An 18,969-nucleotide genomic window follows, 5' to 3' on the forward strand; every position below is an offset into this window, starting at 1 on the left:
TTTTAAAGGGCTATTAAAAAACAAAAACAAAAACTGAAGCATAAACAACAAAGACTGCATGTGGCTGGCCTAAAATATTTATTACTACTTACTCTACCAAAACAAGTTGCCCACCCTTGCTATAAATCAACATTTAAGGAGTTTCATCATTTGAATGTTAACTAGCCTACAATGGGGCAAACACTGATAGCAAACTTGTTTATTTTCTTATTATTGAGTTTTGAAAGACCTTAGCCAGATGTATCATTACAAATAATGTTTTCTCAGTCTGTATGCAGCATGTCTTTTCAATCTATCTTTTGAAAGCCTGAAGTTTACATTTTTATGAAATTCAATTTATCCTATTTTTCTTTACTGGATTATGTTTTTGGAGTTTTATCTAAAAATCCTTATCTGACCTAAGTCACAAAGGTTTTCTCTCATGTTTTCTTCTAGAAGTTTTTGGATTTAGGTTTTACATTTATGATTACCAATCCTTTTGAGTTAAATCTGGATGTGGTACAAGAAGTTCATTGCTGCTATATGGTAATCCAATTGTTCAAGACCATTTGTTGAAAAAGTTCTGTTCTCCAATAAAATGTCTGCACTTTTGTAAACTGTGCATTGGAAGTTATAAGAGAGAAATCAAGCTTCATTTTTCCAGTCATTATTCAGTATTTGTGATACATTTTTAGACTCTTGTGTTCCACTGGTACCTTTCTCTTTTTACAATACTATACTGTCTCGATTACCATAGCTTTAAAATGAGGTTTGAAATAATGTCAGTCCTCCAACTTTGCTCCTTATTTTTAAAATTGTTTTGATTACTCTAGGCACTCTGAATTTCCATATGAATTTTGCAATCAGTTTGTCAATTTTTACACACATTTTAATTGGGAAGGGGTAAAACGTATAGGTTAATTGGAGGAAAACTGACAAAATAATATTGTCTTCTAATCCATGAACACAGAGTATACTCTCCTCCATAATTTTAGGTCTTTTAAAATTTCCCCCACCAGTATTTTATAGTTTTCTGCCTATAAATTCTCCACGGTTTTTTTTTTTTTTTTAAACCTCCTCCCCCCACCAAGTCAAATTTGTCCCTTACTATTTCAATTCTGGGAGGAGGATAATATAAATGGTATTTTTAAAACTTTAATTTCTGATTACATTGTGTATGTATAGACACACAACTGCCTTTTACTTAGTGATCTATCCTGCAACCCTGCTAATCTCACTTATTAATTCTAGTAGCTTTTTTGTTGATAGCATGGATTTTCTATATCAACAATTATACTACATGTAAATAGCTTTAATTCTCTTTCCAATCTGAATGCCTTTTTTATACTGCTATACTGCACGTGCTAATCTTGAAGTACAATACTGAATCTTGATAGTAGATGTCCTTGTCTTTTTCCTGAAATTGGAGGAGGTTCAGTCTGTCACTCTTAAGTATTGAATTAGCTCTATGTGTAACAGAGATGCTCTTCATCAAGTCACAGAAGTTCTCTTTTTTATTCCTAGATTAGTGAAAACTGTTTGTCAGGAACTGATGAAGTTTGCCAAATGTTTTTCCTTCCTTCATCTACTAAGATGACCATATGTGGTTTTTCTTTATTACTGGCTTCATTTTCCAATGTTAAAAGACAATTATGCAATTTCTGACATAAAACTCACTTGATCATGGTGGTGTATTACCCTTTTATATATTGTCAGATTTGATTTTCTAAAATCTTAAGAATTTTTATATCTACTTTCATGAAGGACATTGGTCTGTATTTCTCTATTAATGTCTAAGTCTAGTTTTGATGTAAGACTAAAGCTATCCACAAAGGAGAGTTGGGGAGAATGCCCTCCTCAATTTTCTAAAATAGTTTGTTAAGAATTGGTATTATCTGTTACTTATACATGTGGCAGAAACCATATCACCTGTTTATGGGAAACTCATTTACTTAAATAGACACAAAGCTATCTGAGTCACCTATTGCTTCTTGAGTGAGCATTAAAGAGTGTGTGTCCTTTGAGAAATTTGTCCATCTCATCTAAAAAGCTGCATTTGTTGTCATAAAGATGTTCATTATATTTTTCAATAGCTATTCATTCTGCAGTGATTAAATGCCCTCATTCCTGATATTGCTACAATTTGTATCATCTTTTTTCTTGATCAGTCTAGAGGCAGGTTTTATACTGACTTTCTCAAAAAACTAACTTTTGTTTTCTTTGATTTTTCTCTATTGCTCTATTTTCTGTTTCATGGATTCTCACTCTGATCTTCCTTATTTCCTTTATTCTGCTTATTCTGGGTTGCATTTGTCCTTATTCTAGGTCTCAACGTACAAACTGAAGTCATTAAAAAAAATGTTTCTTTTATAAATTTTTTTAAAAAGGCATTTTATGCTATAAATCTCCTAAGTACTGCCTTTGCTGGATCACATACATTTTTATACTCTGTTTACATTTTCACTCAGGTGAAAAATCTTTTTCCTTTCTTTCTTTTCTTTTTTTTTTTTTTTTAAAGATTCTGTTTATTTATTTGACAGAGAGAGAGCATCTGAGCAAGGGGAGTAGCAAGCAGGGGAGAGGGAGAAGCAGGCTCCCTGCAGAGCAGGGAGCCCAATGTAGGGCTTGATCTCAGAACCCTGGGATCATAATCTAAGCTGAAGGCAGACGCTTAACTCACTCAGCCACCCAGGAGCCCCATGGTCAAATCATTTCTAATTTACTTCTGATTCCCTCTTTGGCCAGTTATTTCAAAAGGTTTTATTTACTTTCCAAATATTTGGAAGATTTCCCAGAGATTTTATTGTTATTGGTTTCTAATTAATTCCATTAGGGTCACAGAATATAATTTATATTACTTGAGTACTCTTGATGTGTATGATTTGTTTTTTTGGCCCAAATTATAGTCTGTGTTGGTAGTTGTTACATATACATATGTTGGTAGTTGAAAAGAAAGTGCTTTTGCTAAATTGAATGTTCTGTAAATGAGTATTTGATCAAGTTAGTTGACAAGAGTTGTCTTCTGACAGATTTTCTATTTACATGTTTTATTGCTTATTGAGAGAAGGGTATTAAAATCTCCAACTGTAACTGTGGATTTGTCTATTTTTACCTGCAACTCTGTCATTTTGTTTAATTTCATGTATTCAGAAGGTCTACCATTAATTGTGTCAACATTTAAGATATTATGTCCCCTCGATGACTGACCACTTCATCATTACTAATTGACCCTTTTTATCCCTCTCAATATTCTTTGCTGTGAAATCTATGTATGATATTAATACAAGCATACCAGCTTTCTTTTGATTAGTGTTAACATGGTATATATTTTTCCATTTTTTTACTTGTAATCTATTTATGTGTCTAATATTTAAAATTAGTTTTAAAATAGATTTAATCTTGCTTTTATATCCCTTCTGACAACCTCTGACTTTTAAATGAAGTGCCTAAACCATTTACATTTGATGTTACTGTTGATATATTTTTGCTTATATCACATCTTGCTATCTTTTTCCTACTTGTCTCCTTTGTTTACTCAATTTTTTTTCTTCTTATAGTATGTTTTACAATTTCACTTTAGCTTCTTTGTTGGTTTATCAAGTAAAGCTTTTTGTTGCATTATATTAATGTTTGTTTTAGGGTATGCAGAATACCTCTCTATTACAGTTTAATCTGGTCACATACTACATCATGTATAATATAAGAGCATCACAGTGGAATACTTCTATTTCCTACTCCCAAAGCCTCTGTGTTGATGTGGTCTTCCTCTTATTATTGCTATATATTTTACTTCTGTGTCTCAATTCATTTTTATTATACCCTTGAAATACTCAATTACCTTTTGAAAATATTTATATATTAAGGAAAAAGTCATGATATTAATTAACCCATGCAGCAATTTCCTCATTCATTTGTATAGAACCCTAATTCCATCTGATATAACTTTCCTTCTGTTTGAAGTAACTCCTTTAACATTTTTGTTGTGCAGGTCTGCAGGTGTTGAATTATCTCAACTTTTGTTATGTCTGAATGAGTCTACTTCAATTTTATTCTTGAAAAAATATTTTCCTAGAGTAAACAAATTCTAGGTTGACAGTTATTTTTACTTTCAGTACCTCCACCATCTTCTAGCTTGCATTGTTTTCTGTAAGAAATTTGCTGTCCTTTGTCTTTTTTCTATATATGTAACATGTATTTTTCCCTCTAGCTACTTTTATCATTTTTTTCTCTTTATCAGCAGTCTTGAGCCTTGACCATGTGCCTTGGTAAGTTTCCTTCATGTTCCTTTTGCGTTAAGTTCTTTGACCTTCTTGAATCTTTGAGTTTATAGTTTTCATCAAATTTGCATATTTTTCGCTATTATTTTTCAAAATACCCCCCCCATCCTCCACTGGTGGCTCCAAACTATTCATAGAATAGGCCACTTAAGACTGTATATCCACAATTCACTGATGCTATGTTCATTTTATGTATGTGTATTTCATTTCTGTGTTTCAGTTTCTATTGTTAGGTCATCAAGTTCATCGATCTATTTGTCTGCAATGTTTAATCTACACTAAACATTGTATATACATATATATTAACCTGTATTAAACAGATTATACATTAACCTGTATTAAACATGTACTGTACTTTTCATTTCAGACATATTTCATATCATTAAGACTTTGGTTAAAGCATTTGGTTAAATATCTTTCAGTCTCTAAAATGTTCAAATTTTCCAAGAAGTTTCTTAATAACATAGGATTGTGGTTAAAATACTATTTTAACATTCTTATCCAGTAGTATCACTTATGTCATTTCTGGGTCAGTTTTAATCGACTGATTTTTCTCCTTATATGGGCTCTATTTTCCTGACTTTTTGTATCCCTGATAATTTTTATATAGCTTTTAGATATAACTGACATATAAAAATAAATAAATTCAAGGTGTATAATGTGATGATTTGATACATGTATACATTACAAAATGATTATTACAGTAAGTTTAGTTAACAAACCCATCACCTCACATAATAATATTTTTGTGCGGTGAGAACATTTAAGATCTACCCTCAGGGCGCCTGGGTGGCTCAGTCATTAAGCATCTGCCTTCGGCTCAGGTCACGATCCCAGGGTCCTGGGATGGAGTCCTGCATCAGGCTCCCTGCTTAGCGGGAGGTCTGCTTCTCCCTCTCCTGCTTCCCCTGCTTGTGTTCCCTCTTTCGCTGTATCTGTCTCTGTCAAATAAATAAAAATAAAATCTTAAAAAAAAAAAAAAAGATCTACTCTCTCTTAGCAACTTTCAAGGATACAATAAAATGTATTGTTATCTGTAGTCACTATACTGTACGTTAAATCCCCATAACTTATTCACCTTATTACTGGAAGTTAGTACACTCTGTCAACATTTCCTCAATCTCCAACCTCGAGCCTTGGGTAACTCCCAACCTACTCTATTTCAATGAGTTTAGCTTTTTTAGATTTCACATATGAGATCTTAGTGTTTTCTCTTTCTCTGACTCATTTCACTAAAGATAATGTCTTCAAGGTTCATCCAAGTTATCACAAATACCAAGATTTCCTTTTCTATGGCTGAATAATACACATACACACACACATACACACTCCACACACCACCCCACATTTTCTTTATTCATTCATCTGCTGATGAACACTTAGGTTGTTCCATGTCTTGGCTATTATAAACAATGCCACACTGAACATGAGAGTGCAGATCCTTTCAAGACAATGATTTTGTTTCCTTCAGATATATATCCAAAAGAGGGATTGCTGGATCATATGGTAGTTTTATTTTTTTACTTTTTTCTATGTTTTTCTATAGTTGCTGCACCATTTTATATTCCCACCAACATTGTACAAAGTTTACCTTTCTCCACATCCTCACCAACACTTCCTATTTCTTGCTTTCTTGATAATAGCCATTCTAACAAGTGTGAGGTAATATCTGATTGTGGTTTTGATTTGCATTTCCCTGATGATTAGTGATGTTGAGAAACTTTTCATGTATCTATGAGTACATCTGTATGTATTCTTCGGGGAAAAATGTCTATTGGGGTCTTTTCCCATTTGTTAATCATGTGGTTTGGTTTTTTTTTTTTTTTCTACTGAGTTATATGAATTCCTTACACATTTTCTACATTAATCCCTGACTGGTTATATGGTTTGCAAATATTTCCTCTTATTCTACAGGCTGCTTTTCATTTTGTCAATTGTTTCTTTTGCTGTTTGACGCAGTCCTACTTGTTTATTTTTTGTTTTGGTGCTTGCACTATGAGTGTCATATTCAAAAAGTCACTGCAAACACCAATGTCAAGGAGCTTTTCCCTGTTTTCTTCTAGAAGTTTTACAGCTTCAGGTCTTACACTTACATTTAAGTTTTTATTCCACTTTGAGTTAATTTTTGTAAGTGATGTACATGAGGGACCAAATTTCATTCTTTTGCATCTGAACACCCAATTTTCCCAACATTATTTCTTGAAGACACACATGCCTGATAATTTCTGATTGGATGTAGAACACTGTAAAGTTTATCTTGCTGAATGCTTGATATGTTTGTATTCATAAAGATACTCTTGAGCATGGTTCCTTATAAATAGTATAATCTTTTCATGTCTTGCTTTTAAGCTTTATTGGCAGGATCAGAGCAACACAGTCTATGTTTAATTTTTCCCCCCACTTTTGTGCACATTCTTAATCCTCTAACCAATGCCCTGGGAATTATGAGGTTTTGAGAACAAGGTCTATCATCTGCCCTTTATAAGCTCTGTGGACCATTCTGTCTAATCCTTTTAGGTCGTTTTTCCCCTGGCCTCTCAGTTATTCTCCTCATACACATGACTGTCAGCATTCACCTCTGCAGATCACCGTACATAATTTTACTTCCTCTTATCCAGTATCTTTAGAGCTGCAGTGTCTGGTGCTTTAAGTTATTTGTATATGAAGGTCCTTGTTACTCCCAACTGGGCTGTTAGTTCCCATTAATTTCTAAAACCTAGAGGGTTTGTTTGCTTGCTTTGTTTAAAAAATACTGTCATTTGTGTGTCCCATTCCATTTCCTCTGTATTTATAGCTTTAGTATCACATATGGTACCAAAGTGCCAACTGTGATTCAGTGAATTACTCAGGATCAGAGGAAGGGGAGAAGGACAAAGAGAAACTCAACATACGCAGTACTTAAAAATCAGAAATTCAGAATTGATTTTCTCCTCAACTAGGAAGGTCACGTAGGCCACCCCACACATTGGAACAAGAACTTATTTCTGCCAAATGAGTCATTAACATTTAACTTGAGTAGATACTATAAATGCTGTTCTGAAAAACAAAGTGCCAATATATTACACAAAAATTAAAATAAGAAAAGAAAAGCATAACATCAAAAATGATGTTTTCACATAATACCTTCTGTTGCCATGCCCCAACTTCCCATCTTCTGCCTCACCCCAAGAGTAAACTTCTCCTTCTGAAGAGAGGGCAAGACAGTGTTTTCCTCCTGAGTTCACAGCTACTTTTTTAATAAACACATGCTGAATAGATTCAAGTAACGTTGGGGTAGATACCGACTCTGTCCCTCCAATTCCTAGTCTGCCACCTGCACCATATCCAGTGGCATAAAGCTAAGAAAAGAAAAATATAATTATCAGGTTTTTAATCCAAATTTATCCCTATATTTTAGTAATTAACAAGCTCAATCAGTGTCACAGACATTTTTATCACAGAGAAGTGAAATTAAAAATTAAAAACCACAAGAATATTTAACATTTTTTGTGTTTTATCAAAACTCTAAAAATGAAAGAAATAGTTATGACTATTAGAAATCCCAAATTCACAAGAATGTATTCTGAAAAGAAGATCCTAACCCTGGAACAAATCCCTAATAATAACACTCACAGAAAATCTTAAATATATTTAATATTTCAGCAAAACAGCATTAAATCATACAGTAGAATACACTATTTTTCTTTCACCCTCAGTGGGTAATTATTTGAGGACACAGGTTTATCATTAATTTTTTAAAATCAGACTGCCTTTTTCAAATGCATATCAAACATCCCTCCTATAAAAACTTTAATGTTTCATACTGTTTCAAATGCATTGCTGCACTGACACAAGAGTAAGGAAACCTCAAGAACTAAAACGGGGAATGAAATCAAGAACTCTGGTTGATAGATGAGCCCAGCCAATGTCCCCTTGAAGGTTTTGAGAATCTTCAGCACACTGGATGTCAGGGGAAAAGTGCCAAAGCCTAAAAGGAGACTGTAGAAAGGTGAGGCTCCAGTGGGCCAACAGCAAACAAGAACTAAGAGAACAACAAAGCAAGTTGCTTTTCTCAATCTTAGCACTGAATTAGACAGGGGAAAATCTCTCCTAAGAATTCATAATGACAAAAGCTGGTCATTAGGTTGGTTTTCAGCCCGAATTTATGTTACATTTGGTCTAAATTCCTTAGATAAAGAATTTAATTTATTACGTCTTAGACTGGTAGTACATTAGGGGTTATAAATTCTCTTTTGATGAGTAATTTTAAACTGAGCCTTAAAGAATTTCTAAATAAAATATTCTAAGGAAAATGGTCAGCTCATAGTTGAAAGAAGACACCATGTGGGAGTCAGCAAAAACAACAGTCTAATACTACATTTAAAGAAATGAAAGCTGGAAGGTATCCCCAAGGAATAAGAAAGTACAAAATTACCCAAAGTAGGACTTCCAGGACTTAAAAAGACAATAACTGAAATTTAAAAAAAACCCATATATATTTAACAGCAGATCATATAAACAGGTGGTGAAGAGATTACAGAACTAGAAGATGAGTCTGAAGATATTCGCTAGCATAAAGCGCAGAAACAAAGAAAAGAAGAAACATGAAACAAGGTGTTAGAGACAGAACTCATAGTTTCAGGTAGAGATCACACAGTGAATATAAGAGAAGCAACACTGGGAGGTAAGAAAGTCTAGGAATTTACCAGAGTTACTGAAAAATCACTTTTCAAGAGTCAGAAACCCTCCCTCTTCCATTCCTTATCACCTGGCAAAAACAAAGTAAAACAAAAAAGATGCAAAAAAATAAAAATATATCATAGCAAAATTATAGATCACTGAAGAAAGATATTAAAAGGAGCAACATTACCTTCATTTGGGTAAAAATCAGTCTGACTGTTGACATCTCATTAGCAACAATGAAGGCCAAAAACCAGAAAAATTAAGCTTTTAATAGGCTGACTGAAAGTAAGTCAACTGAAAATTTTATACTCTAGAACAGGGGTTGGCAAATTATGGCCCATGAGCCAAATCAGGCCCTACCATCTACTTTCATAAATAAAGTTTTATAGGAACAGAGCCACATACATTCATTTACATACTGTTCACAGCCTGCTTTCATAGTTTCAACAGAGACGATATGACCCATGTAGCCAAAAATACTACCATGACCTTTCCAGAAAATTGTAATCCTTACTTTAGGAAGAAGAACAAAATATATATTCAAGTAAAGAAAAACAATCTGAGGATTAACCAACAAGAGAATCTCACTAAAAATTGAAAATACATGCTTAAAGTAGAAGAAAAATGATTAAAAGACGTAAGGTCTGAGACATAAGAAACAATGAGACAAAGATTTGTACAACATTGGCTAAATCTGGGGAAAAAAATACTTGGGTCTATCTATAAAAACAACTAAAATAATAATACCTATCATTCCCTAAAGGGTTTGCACCAAAACACAGGATAACAAAAGATCAGTATTTGTATTATTTGGAAGGAGGATAGAAATACTAATTCACTTCAGATTTTATTTTATTTTATTTTAAATTATTTATTTATTTATTTGACAGAGAGAGATCACAAGTAGGCAGAGAGGCAGGCAGAGAGAGAGAGAGGAGGAAGCTGGCTCCCTGCTGAGCAGAGAGCCCGATGCGGGACTCGATCCCAGGATCCTGAGATCATGACCCGAGCCGAAGGCAGCGGCTTAACCCACTGAGCCACCCAGGCGCCCTCACTTCAGATTTTAAATATACAAGTTAAAATAACCAGGAAACAACTAAAGGACAAAGAATTTTCCAGAGAAGAGAAGGAGGATATACTTCAACCCTTTTTAATGAGACCAGCACAATCTTGACACTCTTGGCAGGCAGCTTCTGATGTGGTTCCCAAGGGTCCCTAATTTCCACCCTGTGTAATCTCTTCTCCCTGAACATTGGCTACACCTAGCAACTCAATTTTAATGGACAGACTATGGCAACAGGGATGGACTGTCACTTTTGGATTAGGTCACACAGACTGTGACTTGGTCTTGTTATCATGCTCTCTTGCCTCATTCCCCCTTCCTTGCTCTAATGAAGCCAGTGGCCAAGTGTGAGGTGGCAAAGAACTGAGGGCAGCCTCGACCAACAGCTCATGCCAAATCCTCAGTACAGCCTTGAGGCAACTGCAGCCTGCTGAGAGATCCTGGGAGGGAGGACCGAGCTAAACCACCTCCAGAGTCCTGACTCAGAGAAATTACAAGATAATAAATGTGTATTTAAATTAATTGTTGTGTAAGTTAAACACATAATAGAGTATCAGAACCAGACAAGAAGTGTTTAAGACAGGAACATTGTAATGACTGAATTCATGATCTTGGAGCTCCCCAAAATCCCAAAATATTCACAAATCTGAAAAAAGTTAAACCTATCTTGACCAAGCTGGGTTTCCCCAGAGAATGGAAGAGGGTTTAATATAAGAAAACAATTAATGTGGCGCCTGGGTGGCTCAATTGTTAACCATCTACTTTCAGCTCAGGTCATGATCCCAGGATGCTAGGATTGAGCCCCGCATCAGGCTCCCTTCTCAGCAGTAAGCCTGCTTCTCCCTCTCCCCCTCACCCTGCTTGGTTCCCTCTCTCACTGTGTGTGTGTCTCTCTCTCTGTCAAATAAATAAATAAATAAAATCTTTTAAAAAGAAAGAAAGAAAGAAAGAAAACCAATTAATTCAATTCACTATATTAATCCACTAAAAGAGAAAACAAATATAAACAGTTTTTTAAATGCAGAAGACAAAAGAAATGTTCTCAATCTCATAAATAGCATCTACCAAAACCTCATAGTAAGTGGGTGGAATATTCAGAGTTTGCTTTGCTGCCTGGATTAAGAACAAGCCCATGACCACCAACCCTGCTCAATATTATACCATAACTCTTATCCAGAGCAATGAGCTTCCTTTCCTCCACACCAAAGGAAAAAAATAAAAGAGAAGTGAACTGAGAAGGAACAAAATCCATTTATAGATGACTTTAAAGAAGATACAAGAAATACACAATGGAAAGAAAAGAGTAGAATAAAGTCACCAGACATAAAGCCAATAAATAAATATCAACCATTTCATCATACTAAAAGCAATTAATTTTTTTAAAAGAACATTGCAATAGCAAACAAAAAATGAATACTCTAAGGTATTACTGATTTTCAAAGAGTATACTTTTTTATGTAGCCTGTATTTCAAAAACTATAAAGTTATAAAACACATTTATAAAACACACACAGAAATTAGAATAATAACCACTTCCAGCACAACATAAGTACTATTAACCTTGAGATGATGTTTCAATATAGAATCCTTACACATACTGTGGACCCAACAATGCACTCTAGCCATAGCTGTCTCTTAGTTTTAATGTCATGACACAGAAAATGTACCCTTACCTTTCCATCAGCTGTCACTGCAAAGAGAGTCTGTTCTCCTCCAATTAACTGTACAGGTCTGAGAGTTGCAAGGGCTTCACATGGAGTGGGAACTTTAACTTTTGCACCTTCAATGCCCCCAAGCTGTCCCCTATGATTATGCCCCCATCCATAAATTGTTCCACTGCCACCAGCAGAAAGAATCCAGTCATCTGGTCGCCTACAACAAACATTAAGTGAACAACTGACATGGTAAAGAACTGCACATAAAACCTCTTTCTCCAGTACATATTATTCTTGGTTCTGATATAATAACCTGTTCATCCACTGCACAAGTTGTTCATCTTGCTCTCTTTTAAAAATGTCATGGCTCTCATGGAGAACATCCATGGGTTCGCTGTCTGCCATTAACTCACGAATCTTCTTAGCCACCTAGACAATATTATTATGAGATTATCAAACACTCATCTCTCAAAAATAAGACAAATAATATTAAAAACACAGAAGTAATCCCCATCCAACAATCTGAGAGAATAGCAACATCAAAATTGTGATTTTATAGTTAATAAGCAAAACCAATACGATTATATCAAGTCTAAGATATTTGAAAATACCTATTATATCCTTATAATGCCATTATATCTTTTATTAACTAAAAATAAACTTTAACTGAAATTCACAGCGACTGTTTATTCAGTTTCACCTGTGTGCTTTTTTCTTTACGGTACTCCTTTGTAAGAGAATGTTGCTGTGTCTCATAAATATCAGCATCTTTTTATACCATAGCTGAAAAAGAAAGTTTTTACATTCCAGAAGTGATTTCAAAATAATATGCAATACCTCATCAAGAAAAAGACGTGGCAATGGTGTTCTTTTGTCCAGGGCCACAGCAACACGGGAGGCCATGCAGTACCTTCGGAACCAAGCCCACTTGTGTGTCTCAGCACAGCAGGGGAGAGTGTCTAGTTCCAGGTCACAAGCAAGCGCTACCAGTACCTGAAGCAACCAAAAATTAATAACACAAGGAAGCTAAAAAATGTAGCTAATACTCTTATTTAACCAATACTGCGTACTAAACACAGACATCATTATAGGATTTCTGTGAATCCTCATTCAGGAGCTCCTTATTCCAGGATGACTGCTATGTACCAACCAAATATTTCACCATCACCAGTGACGTGGATTATTCCTACCCAGCCCCTAGTGATGCACCTGACACATAGGAGCTCAGATCTGACAACTGACAATACTTGCTGCCTAAGTCAAGCATCTCATCAAGTATACTAATACTTGCTTAAAGTATTTAAGGGCTTAGGTTACTTAGTCATTTCTGGACATTTTTCATACCCAACTTCAGCAATACCTACACCTGTCCCCAATGAGGCCTAAAATGCAATGTACTACACATGACCACTCTCAGTGGCTCTCCTTATCACTTTAAAACAAGTCAAGCATTACCTTAAAGAACGGGCTGTGGAGCAGCTGCTTGCCCCCTCTTACAATAGGATCTTCATATTCAAACTGCCTTTGCAAAGCTTCTGGAAGGCCTTTTACCAAAGCAGCAAGGGCACTACCTGTAAAACTCTAAGAAAACAACAAAATTATATGCTAGTAATCCAAAATGTAGGGAAGATAATAAGCATTTTGTTTCTATGCGTCCAATATTTTGTTATGTTGGTACTATTTCCCCTAAAAAAATATGTATTGATATTTTTCAAATAGGTTTGATGAGCACTAAAATTAAAAACAAAGAACCCTTTTTAATGAGACCAGCAACCCTTTTTAATGAGACCAGGTGAAAATTCACCTCAGAATGCTTGGTCTTGATTTCAGTATAGCCACTTGCAGGGAACCAATCCCCTTCTGGCCTTAAAGCCCCATCTCCTAAGATGGTTAAGATCAAGCATCCTTTCAACAATAACTATCTCATACAGCAAAAACAAGGGGATGCTGTGGGCCAGACTTTTTGCAAAGTCTAACAGACATAATCCTATGCTCATAGCCATTGACACATCTGTTTCTAAAAATCACAAGCCAATCTGCACTGAGTATATGGAGCAACATAAAGGAGTCTAGAAGGGACAAAGGCGGCCTTATTCCTATGTAGAATTTCTCAACTCTTCTTCTCAGTGACTTAGAAGTTTAAACTAATTAAACAATATTTTATTCCCAAAGGTCAAATATCTAGAAACTTTAATTTAACGTTCTATACCAAAGCTCTTGCTTCCCCATCATTATCTCCAAGTAGCCTGTTTATGTTGATTGACTGTCCAAATTCAGTTGTAAGCAGCTTCCTCAGTCTTTGGAGGGCCCACATTCTGTGACTGGCAGCTAAAATGAGCAGACAGAAAATATCAGAAGCTTGACCATTTTTCCCACCAAGTACAACAGATGTGATAATAAAGGTGCTATTTACCTAAGGCACTCAGCTGTGCACAGGCTGCCAGCGATGCCGCAAGACGAGGGACAATGCTTCTGTTTGAAGTGAGATTGAGTCGGAAGTCTAACAGACATGTCACCAAGTCCATGGATGGACAGGAGAGGACGCAGCGATCAGAAAGGAGGTCTTTAGGGCCTGGGAAATGAGCACTGTAAATGTCCCTGTGTTGAAAAGGAAGAGGGCTATCCCACAAAAAGACCTACACAAATCTGACCCAGTGGGCCTTGTCTACACGGATGCTGTGATTAGAGGGATGCCCATGGTACTGCCACTGTCTGTGTCACATAACTACACTCTGTACATTAACATTTTATCTGAAAATCAAACAGATTAAGAAGTGCAAGCAGTGGAGTGCCTCGTGGCTCAGTCAGTTAACTGTCTTCAGCTCAGGTCATGATCCCAAGCCGGGGATCGAGCCCCGTGTTGGGCTCTCTGCTCAGCAGGGAGTCTGCTTGTACCTCTCCCTCTGCCCCTAGCCCCCACTTTTGCTCTCTTTCTCTCTCAACTAAACAAATAAAATCGAAAAAGAAGGAAGAAGGAAGGAGAAGAAGTGGTAGTAGCAGTAGTAGCAGCAACAGCGGTGGTGGTGGTGCTGCTGCAACAGCAGTAACTCCTTCCCCATTAGGTGATGGACTGCTAACACCCCAACAACTGGACAGCTCAGGTGGCTCTTTGGAGTTCTGATCATCACTGCAGTGGGACCTTGGGCAGGGCAGGCTCCCAACACACTAGGAGAAGGCAGACTACAAAGCACTAAATGAAAATGGTTTGTATGTCCACCTTGCTTGAGTCATTAGGACCTGGATGCTGCCAGGCCCCCAACTTACCTGCAGCTGGCATGATGGGATAGACTGTGAAGCGCCAGCCCCACCCATTCACAGACCCATCACTGATGAATTTCCACTTCAACTCATCCCCTGGGATGCGCAGCTCACTGGACCAGTCAGACCATTCTCGGCCTAGCAGAGAAAAGCATGCCGTGGGGTTGGGTCCTATCACGTGATCAACACAAACTTCTTTAGATAAAAAGCAAAATCATCTACATTATATTTGAAGAACAGCTGGCTCCTCCAACCCAAGTTCTCCCAAATTTGAGTTCACACTACTCGTAGTGAATAACATTTAATACATACTGTCTTTCTATACACACTATACCAATTACTAGGGAAACTGAGGACAAGTAGGCAATGCCCTGATGGAAATGCTCATATATAACTACAACACAGTGTGAGAGGACAGCACAGTCACCCAGCACACACATCAGGTCAAGGGCTTACAGGGAGGTTTCCAGGGCAAGGTCTTATATGATGGCAGTTACCCAGGAAACAGGATAAAAAGCCCCAGCTTTCCCTGCAGAGGGTGCAATTTTACAAAAACCTGAGCCCAGCCCTCACTGAATCAATGATCAACTCAGTCCCTTTAGGTAGCTTCCTCATACATCAACCTTTACCTTGCATAAGCCTGGTACTCCCACATGTCTTACAGTACCATCTCTATCTGGGTGAAACTGGGCTTACCAGACTGCCCGTGTCCCAAGGACCCAACAGGCACCCTGTAATCCCCCCCATCACTGGTGAGGTGCACAAACCACTCATGTAATTATCTTACTGAACATACTAGAAAGATGCAGATAAAACCTACTAAATTTTGCAGCAATATAGCTTATTGTCCCAGCCTTAAGTGCCACATAAGAATGAAGCAGTAGTGTTCTGTTTAGTAAGTTAACAGTTCTGTTTTATGAAGGCAAGCAGACAGCATCCTGCTCAACCCTCCTTCACACCTGACCGCACGGAGACAATCCTGTTGACACCGTCCATGACTGTGAGAGGGTCGTGGCGCCTCTCTGTAGAGCACTGCCGGTCAAACTCCACCCTCAGTCCTTCTGCTCCTGGAGGTCAAGTGAGCACAAAACATACAATGATTACTCCCAACTGATATACCACAGACAAGGCCATAAGCCACAACACACCACACAGAAACGGTGAGACTAAAATGATGTTTAACAGCTAATGAAAAGCAGAAAGGCAGAAAGAACTGACCTCAAAGACAAGAGCCTAAGACTAACTGCCCCATTGCCCTCACCTTGTCTCACACAGAAAACTTCAACTGTGATGGAAAAGTCAAGAAGAAGCTTCCACTTGGCTAATTCATTTTGTGCTCTCACTTCTGGGCAAACTTTCATTGCCAGACCAAGCTTTATTATTCCTCCCACCCCGCACAGTCACACATTTAAAATGCCACTTGAAATATGCATCAAACATTTAGCATTCGATTTATAGTCTTCTTTGGGACAAATTAGCTTACAAAATAATTAATGAAAGGCAAGACATAGGTTATGGTGGAAAGAAGAGGTTAGCGAATCCTTCTTTGAAAGCAGCTACAAAAACACGCAAAATTATAAAAGATGATGATACCAGGGCTCTGAAAATAAAGTAAAGGCAAACAACATTTCCAAACTAGGAACAGAAAGAAATTTCCTCAAGCTAATAAGGGCATCTATGAAAAATCTACAGTTAATGGACATAACACTGACAGACTAAACGTATTCACCTTATTGGAACAAGGAAAGGATTTCCACTCTCATCCTTAGTATGCAACTGATTCTAGACAGTCTCTGCTCTAGTGTAAGGAACAGATGATGTCTGTTAAATGTCACAGGGTGTTAACTGTTATGAAGAAGGAAGGGTGTGAAATGAGATTGGGGAAAGGCTGTTTCAGCATATGGTGGTTAAACCGGAAAGGATTCTCTAAACAAGTGGGATATGGCCGTTAAGTATTGCCTAGAGGAAGAATATTTCAGGCAGATGGCAGATACAAAGTGAGACAGAGAGTCTAAATCTGGAATATACTTCAGGACTGGTAAAGAAGACGATGTGGAGGGGCCTGGAGAGAGAGACAAAGGAGTGAGGAAGCAATACATTGAAGAGGTGACCAGAGCTCATACAGTTATACAGACCGTGGTCAGAAGTTCAGTTCTTATTTTCAAGTTATAGTTATAGGGGCATATTGGTGGGTTCTAAGCAGAGGACCAGTAGGTTCTGACTGGTTCACAAGGTGGCTTTAAAAGAGTATCTCTGGATGTCCTGTAGGGAGATGATTCTGGGGGACACAGGAGGTTATGTGCTAGTATAGTATGTGGTGCTAGTGTAATACACTGGGTGAGACCAGCTGGCTGGACCCAGAATGGCCAGGAGTTAGAGAGAAATGACTGAGTTAGTAATATATTTTAAAAGTAGAAATGACAGTACTTCCAGGAAAGATGGCAAAGTAGGAGGACCCTAAACTCACTTCACCCCACAGATACAGCTAGATAACTACATACAGTAGATACAACTAGATAACACTCACATCAGAGCAAACAACCCAGAAAAGGACCCAAAGACTGGCTGAACAAACATCACAACTAAAATCTGTCAAGGGATTCACAAAATAAAAAGATGTAAAATCTGACACTATATACCTAAACCACTGGGGGAGAGAAGAGTAAAGAATGGGTTCAAACTTAAGCAACCATCAACTTGACATAGACTGCTATATGCAGAAGATGTTATATATAAACCTAACGGTAACCACAAATCAAAAACTAGTAATATGCAAAGATATGCAAAGCTAAAAAGAAAGGAATCCAAGTATATAATAAAAGAAAACCAGCAAACCATGGAAGAGAGAAAGAAAAGGATCAGAGAAACTATACGAAAACAACCACAAAACAAGTAACAAAAAATGGCAATAAATAAGCATTTACCAATAATTACTTTGAATCTAAGTGGACTAAATGCCCCAAACAAAAAATATAGGGTGACAGAGAAGATTAAAAAAACAAGACCCATCTGTATGCTGCCTACAACAGACTCATTTCCAATTTAAAAGACACCTGCAGATTCAAACTGAAAGGGTGGAGAAATATTTATCACACAAATGGATGTCAAAAGAAAGCTGCAATGCTTCTATCGGACAAAACAGACTTTAAAACAGCCTGTACCAAGAGACAAAGAAGGACTCTATTAAATAATAAAGGGTACAATTCAACAAGAATATATAACAATTGTAGATATTTATGCCCCTAACATGGGAGCACCCAAATACATAAAAGAGTTAATAACAAACATAAAAAGGAACTAATCAACAGTAATAACAGTAATTATAGGGGACTTTAACACCCCACTTATATTGATGGACAAATCACCCAAATAGAAAATCAACAAGAAAACAGTGGCTTTGAATAACACACTGGACCAGATGAATTTAACAAATATATACAGGATAGCAGAATACACATGCTTGTTAGAGGCACAAAGAACATGCTCCAGAATAGATCACATATTAGTCCACAAAACAACCCTCAACAAATTCAAGATCAAAGTCATACCACTCATCTTTTCTGATCACGATGCTATGAAACTAGAAACCAACCACAGGAAAAATGTGGAAAGAACACAAATACATGGAGGTTAAATAACATGCTACTGAAAAATGAATGGGTTAACCAAGAAATCAAAGAAGAAATCAAAAAGTATATGGAAACAAACAAAAACGAAAACACAATGGTCCACAACTTTTGGGATACAGGAAAAATGGTTCTAAGAGGGAAGTTTATAGCAATAAAGGCCTACCTCAAGAAGAAAGAAAAGTCTCAAATAACCTAACTTTACACTTAAAAGAGCTAGAAAAAGGACAACAAACAAAACCTAAAACCAGCAGAAAGAAGGAAATAAATAAAGATTAGAGCAGAAATAAATGATACAGAAACTAAAAAAACAAACAAAAAAACAATAGAACAGATCAATGAAACCAAGAGCTAGTTGTATGAAAAGATCAACAAAATTGATAAACCTCTAGCCAGACTTATCAAAAAAAAGAGAGAAAGAAAGGACCCCAATAAATAAAATCACAAAT

General features: G+C 36.6%; 1 protein-coding gene across 11 annotated transcripts in view; it reads right to left on the reverse strand.

The window, feature by feature from the left end:
- The window catches only part of HERC2 (HECT and RLD domain containing E3 ubiquitin protein ligase 2), a 237,729-nt gene that overhangs the window by 22,262 nt on the left and 196,498 nt on the right, over positions 1 to 18,969 (reverse strand). For all 11 annotated transcript variants that reach the window (XR_006603900.1, XR_006603901.1, XM_045070659.1 and 8 more), the window contains exons 71-79: positions 15,854 to 15,961; positions 14,901 to 15,032; positions 14,050 to 14,208; positions 13,846 to 13,964; positions 13,092 to 13,217; positions 12,474 to 12,629; positions 11,950 to 12,065; positions 11,655 to 11,853; positions 7,380 to 7,594 (exon numbers count right to left, since the gene is read on the reverse strand). Coding sequence is in view for 9 of the 11 variants with exons in the window: in XM_045070659.1 (XP_044926594.1) it covers positions 7,380 to 7,594; positions 11,655 to 11,853; positions 11,950 to 12,065; positions 12,474 to 12,629; positions 13,092 to 13,217; positions 13,846 to 13,964; positions 14,050 to 14,208; positions 14,901 to 15,032; positions 15,854 to 15,961 (1,330 nt within the window). In the remaining 2 variants the exon portion in view is untranslated. The remainder of the gene's footprint in view (positions 1 to 7,379; positions 7,595 to 11,654; positions 11,854 to 11,949; positions 12,066 to 12,473; positions 12,630 to 13,091; positions 13,218 to 13,845; positions 13,965 to 14,049; positions 14,209 to 14,900; positions 15,033 to 15,853; positions 15,962 to 18,969) is intronic.

Source organism: Mustela putorius, unplaced genomic scaffold (assembly GCF_011764305.1).
Source record: "Mustela putorius furo isolate JIRA1106 unplaced genomic scaffold, ASM1176430v1.1 tig00003972_pilon_pilon_pilon, whole genome shotgun sequence".
Lineage (NCBI taxonomy): Eukaryota > Metazoa > Chordata > Mammalia > Carnivora > Mustelidae > Mustela > Mustela putorius.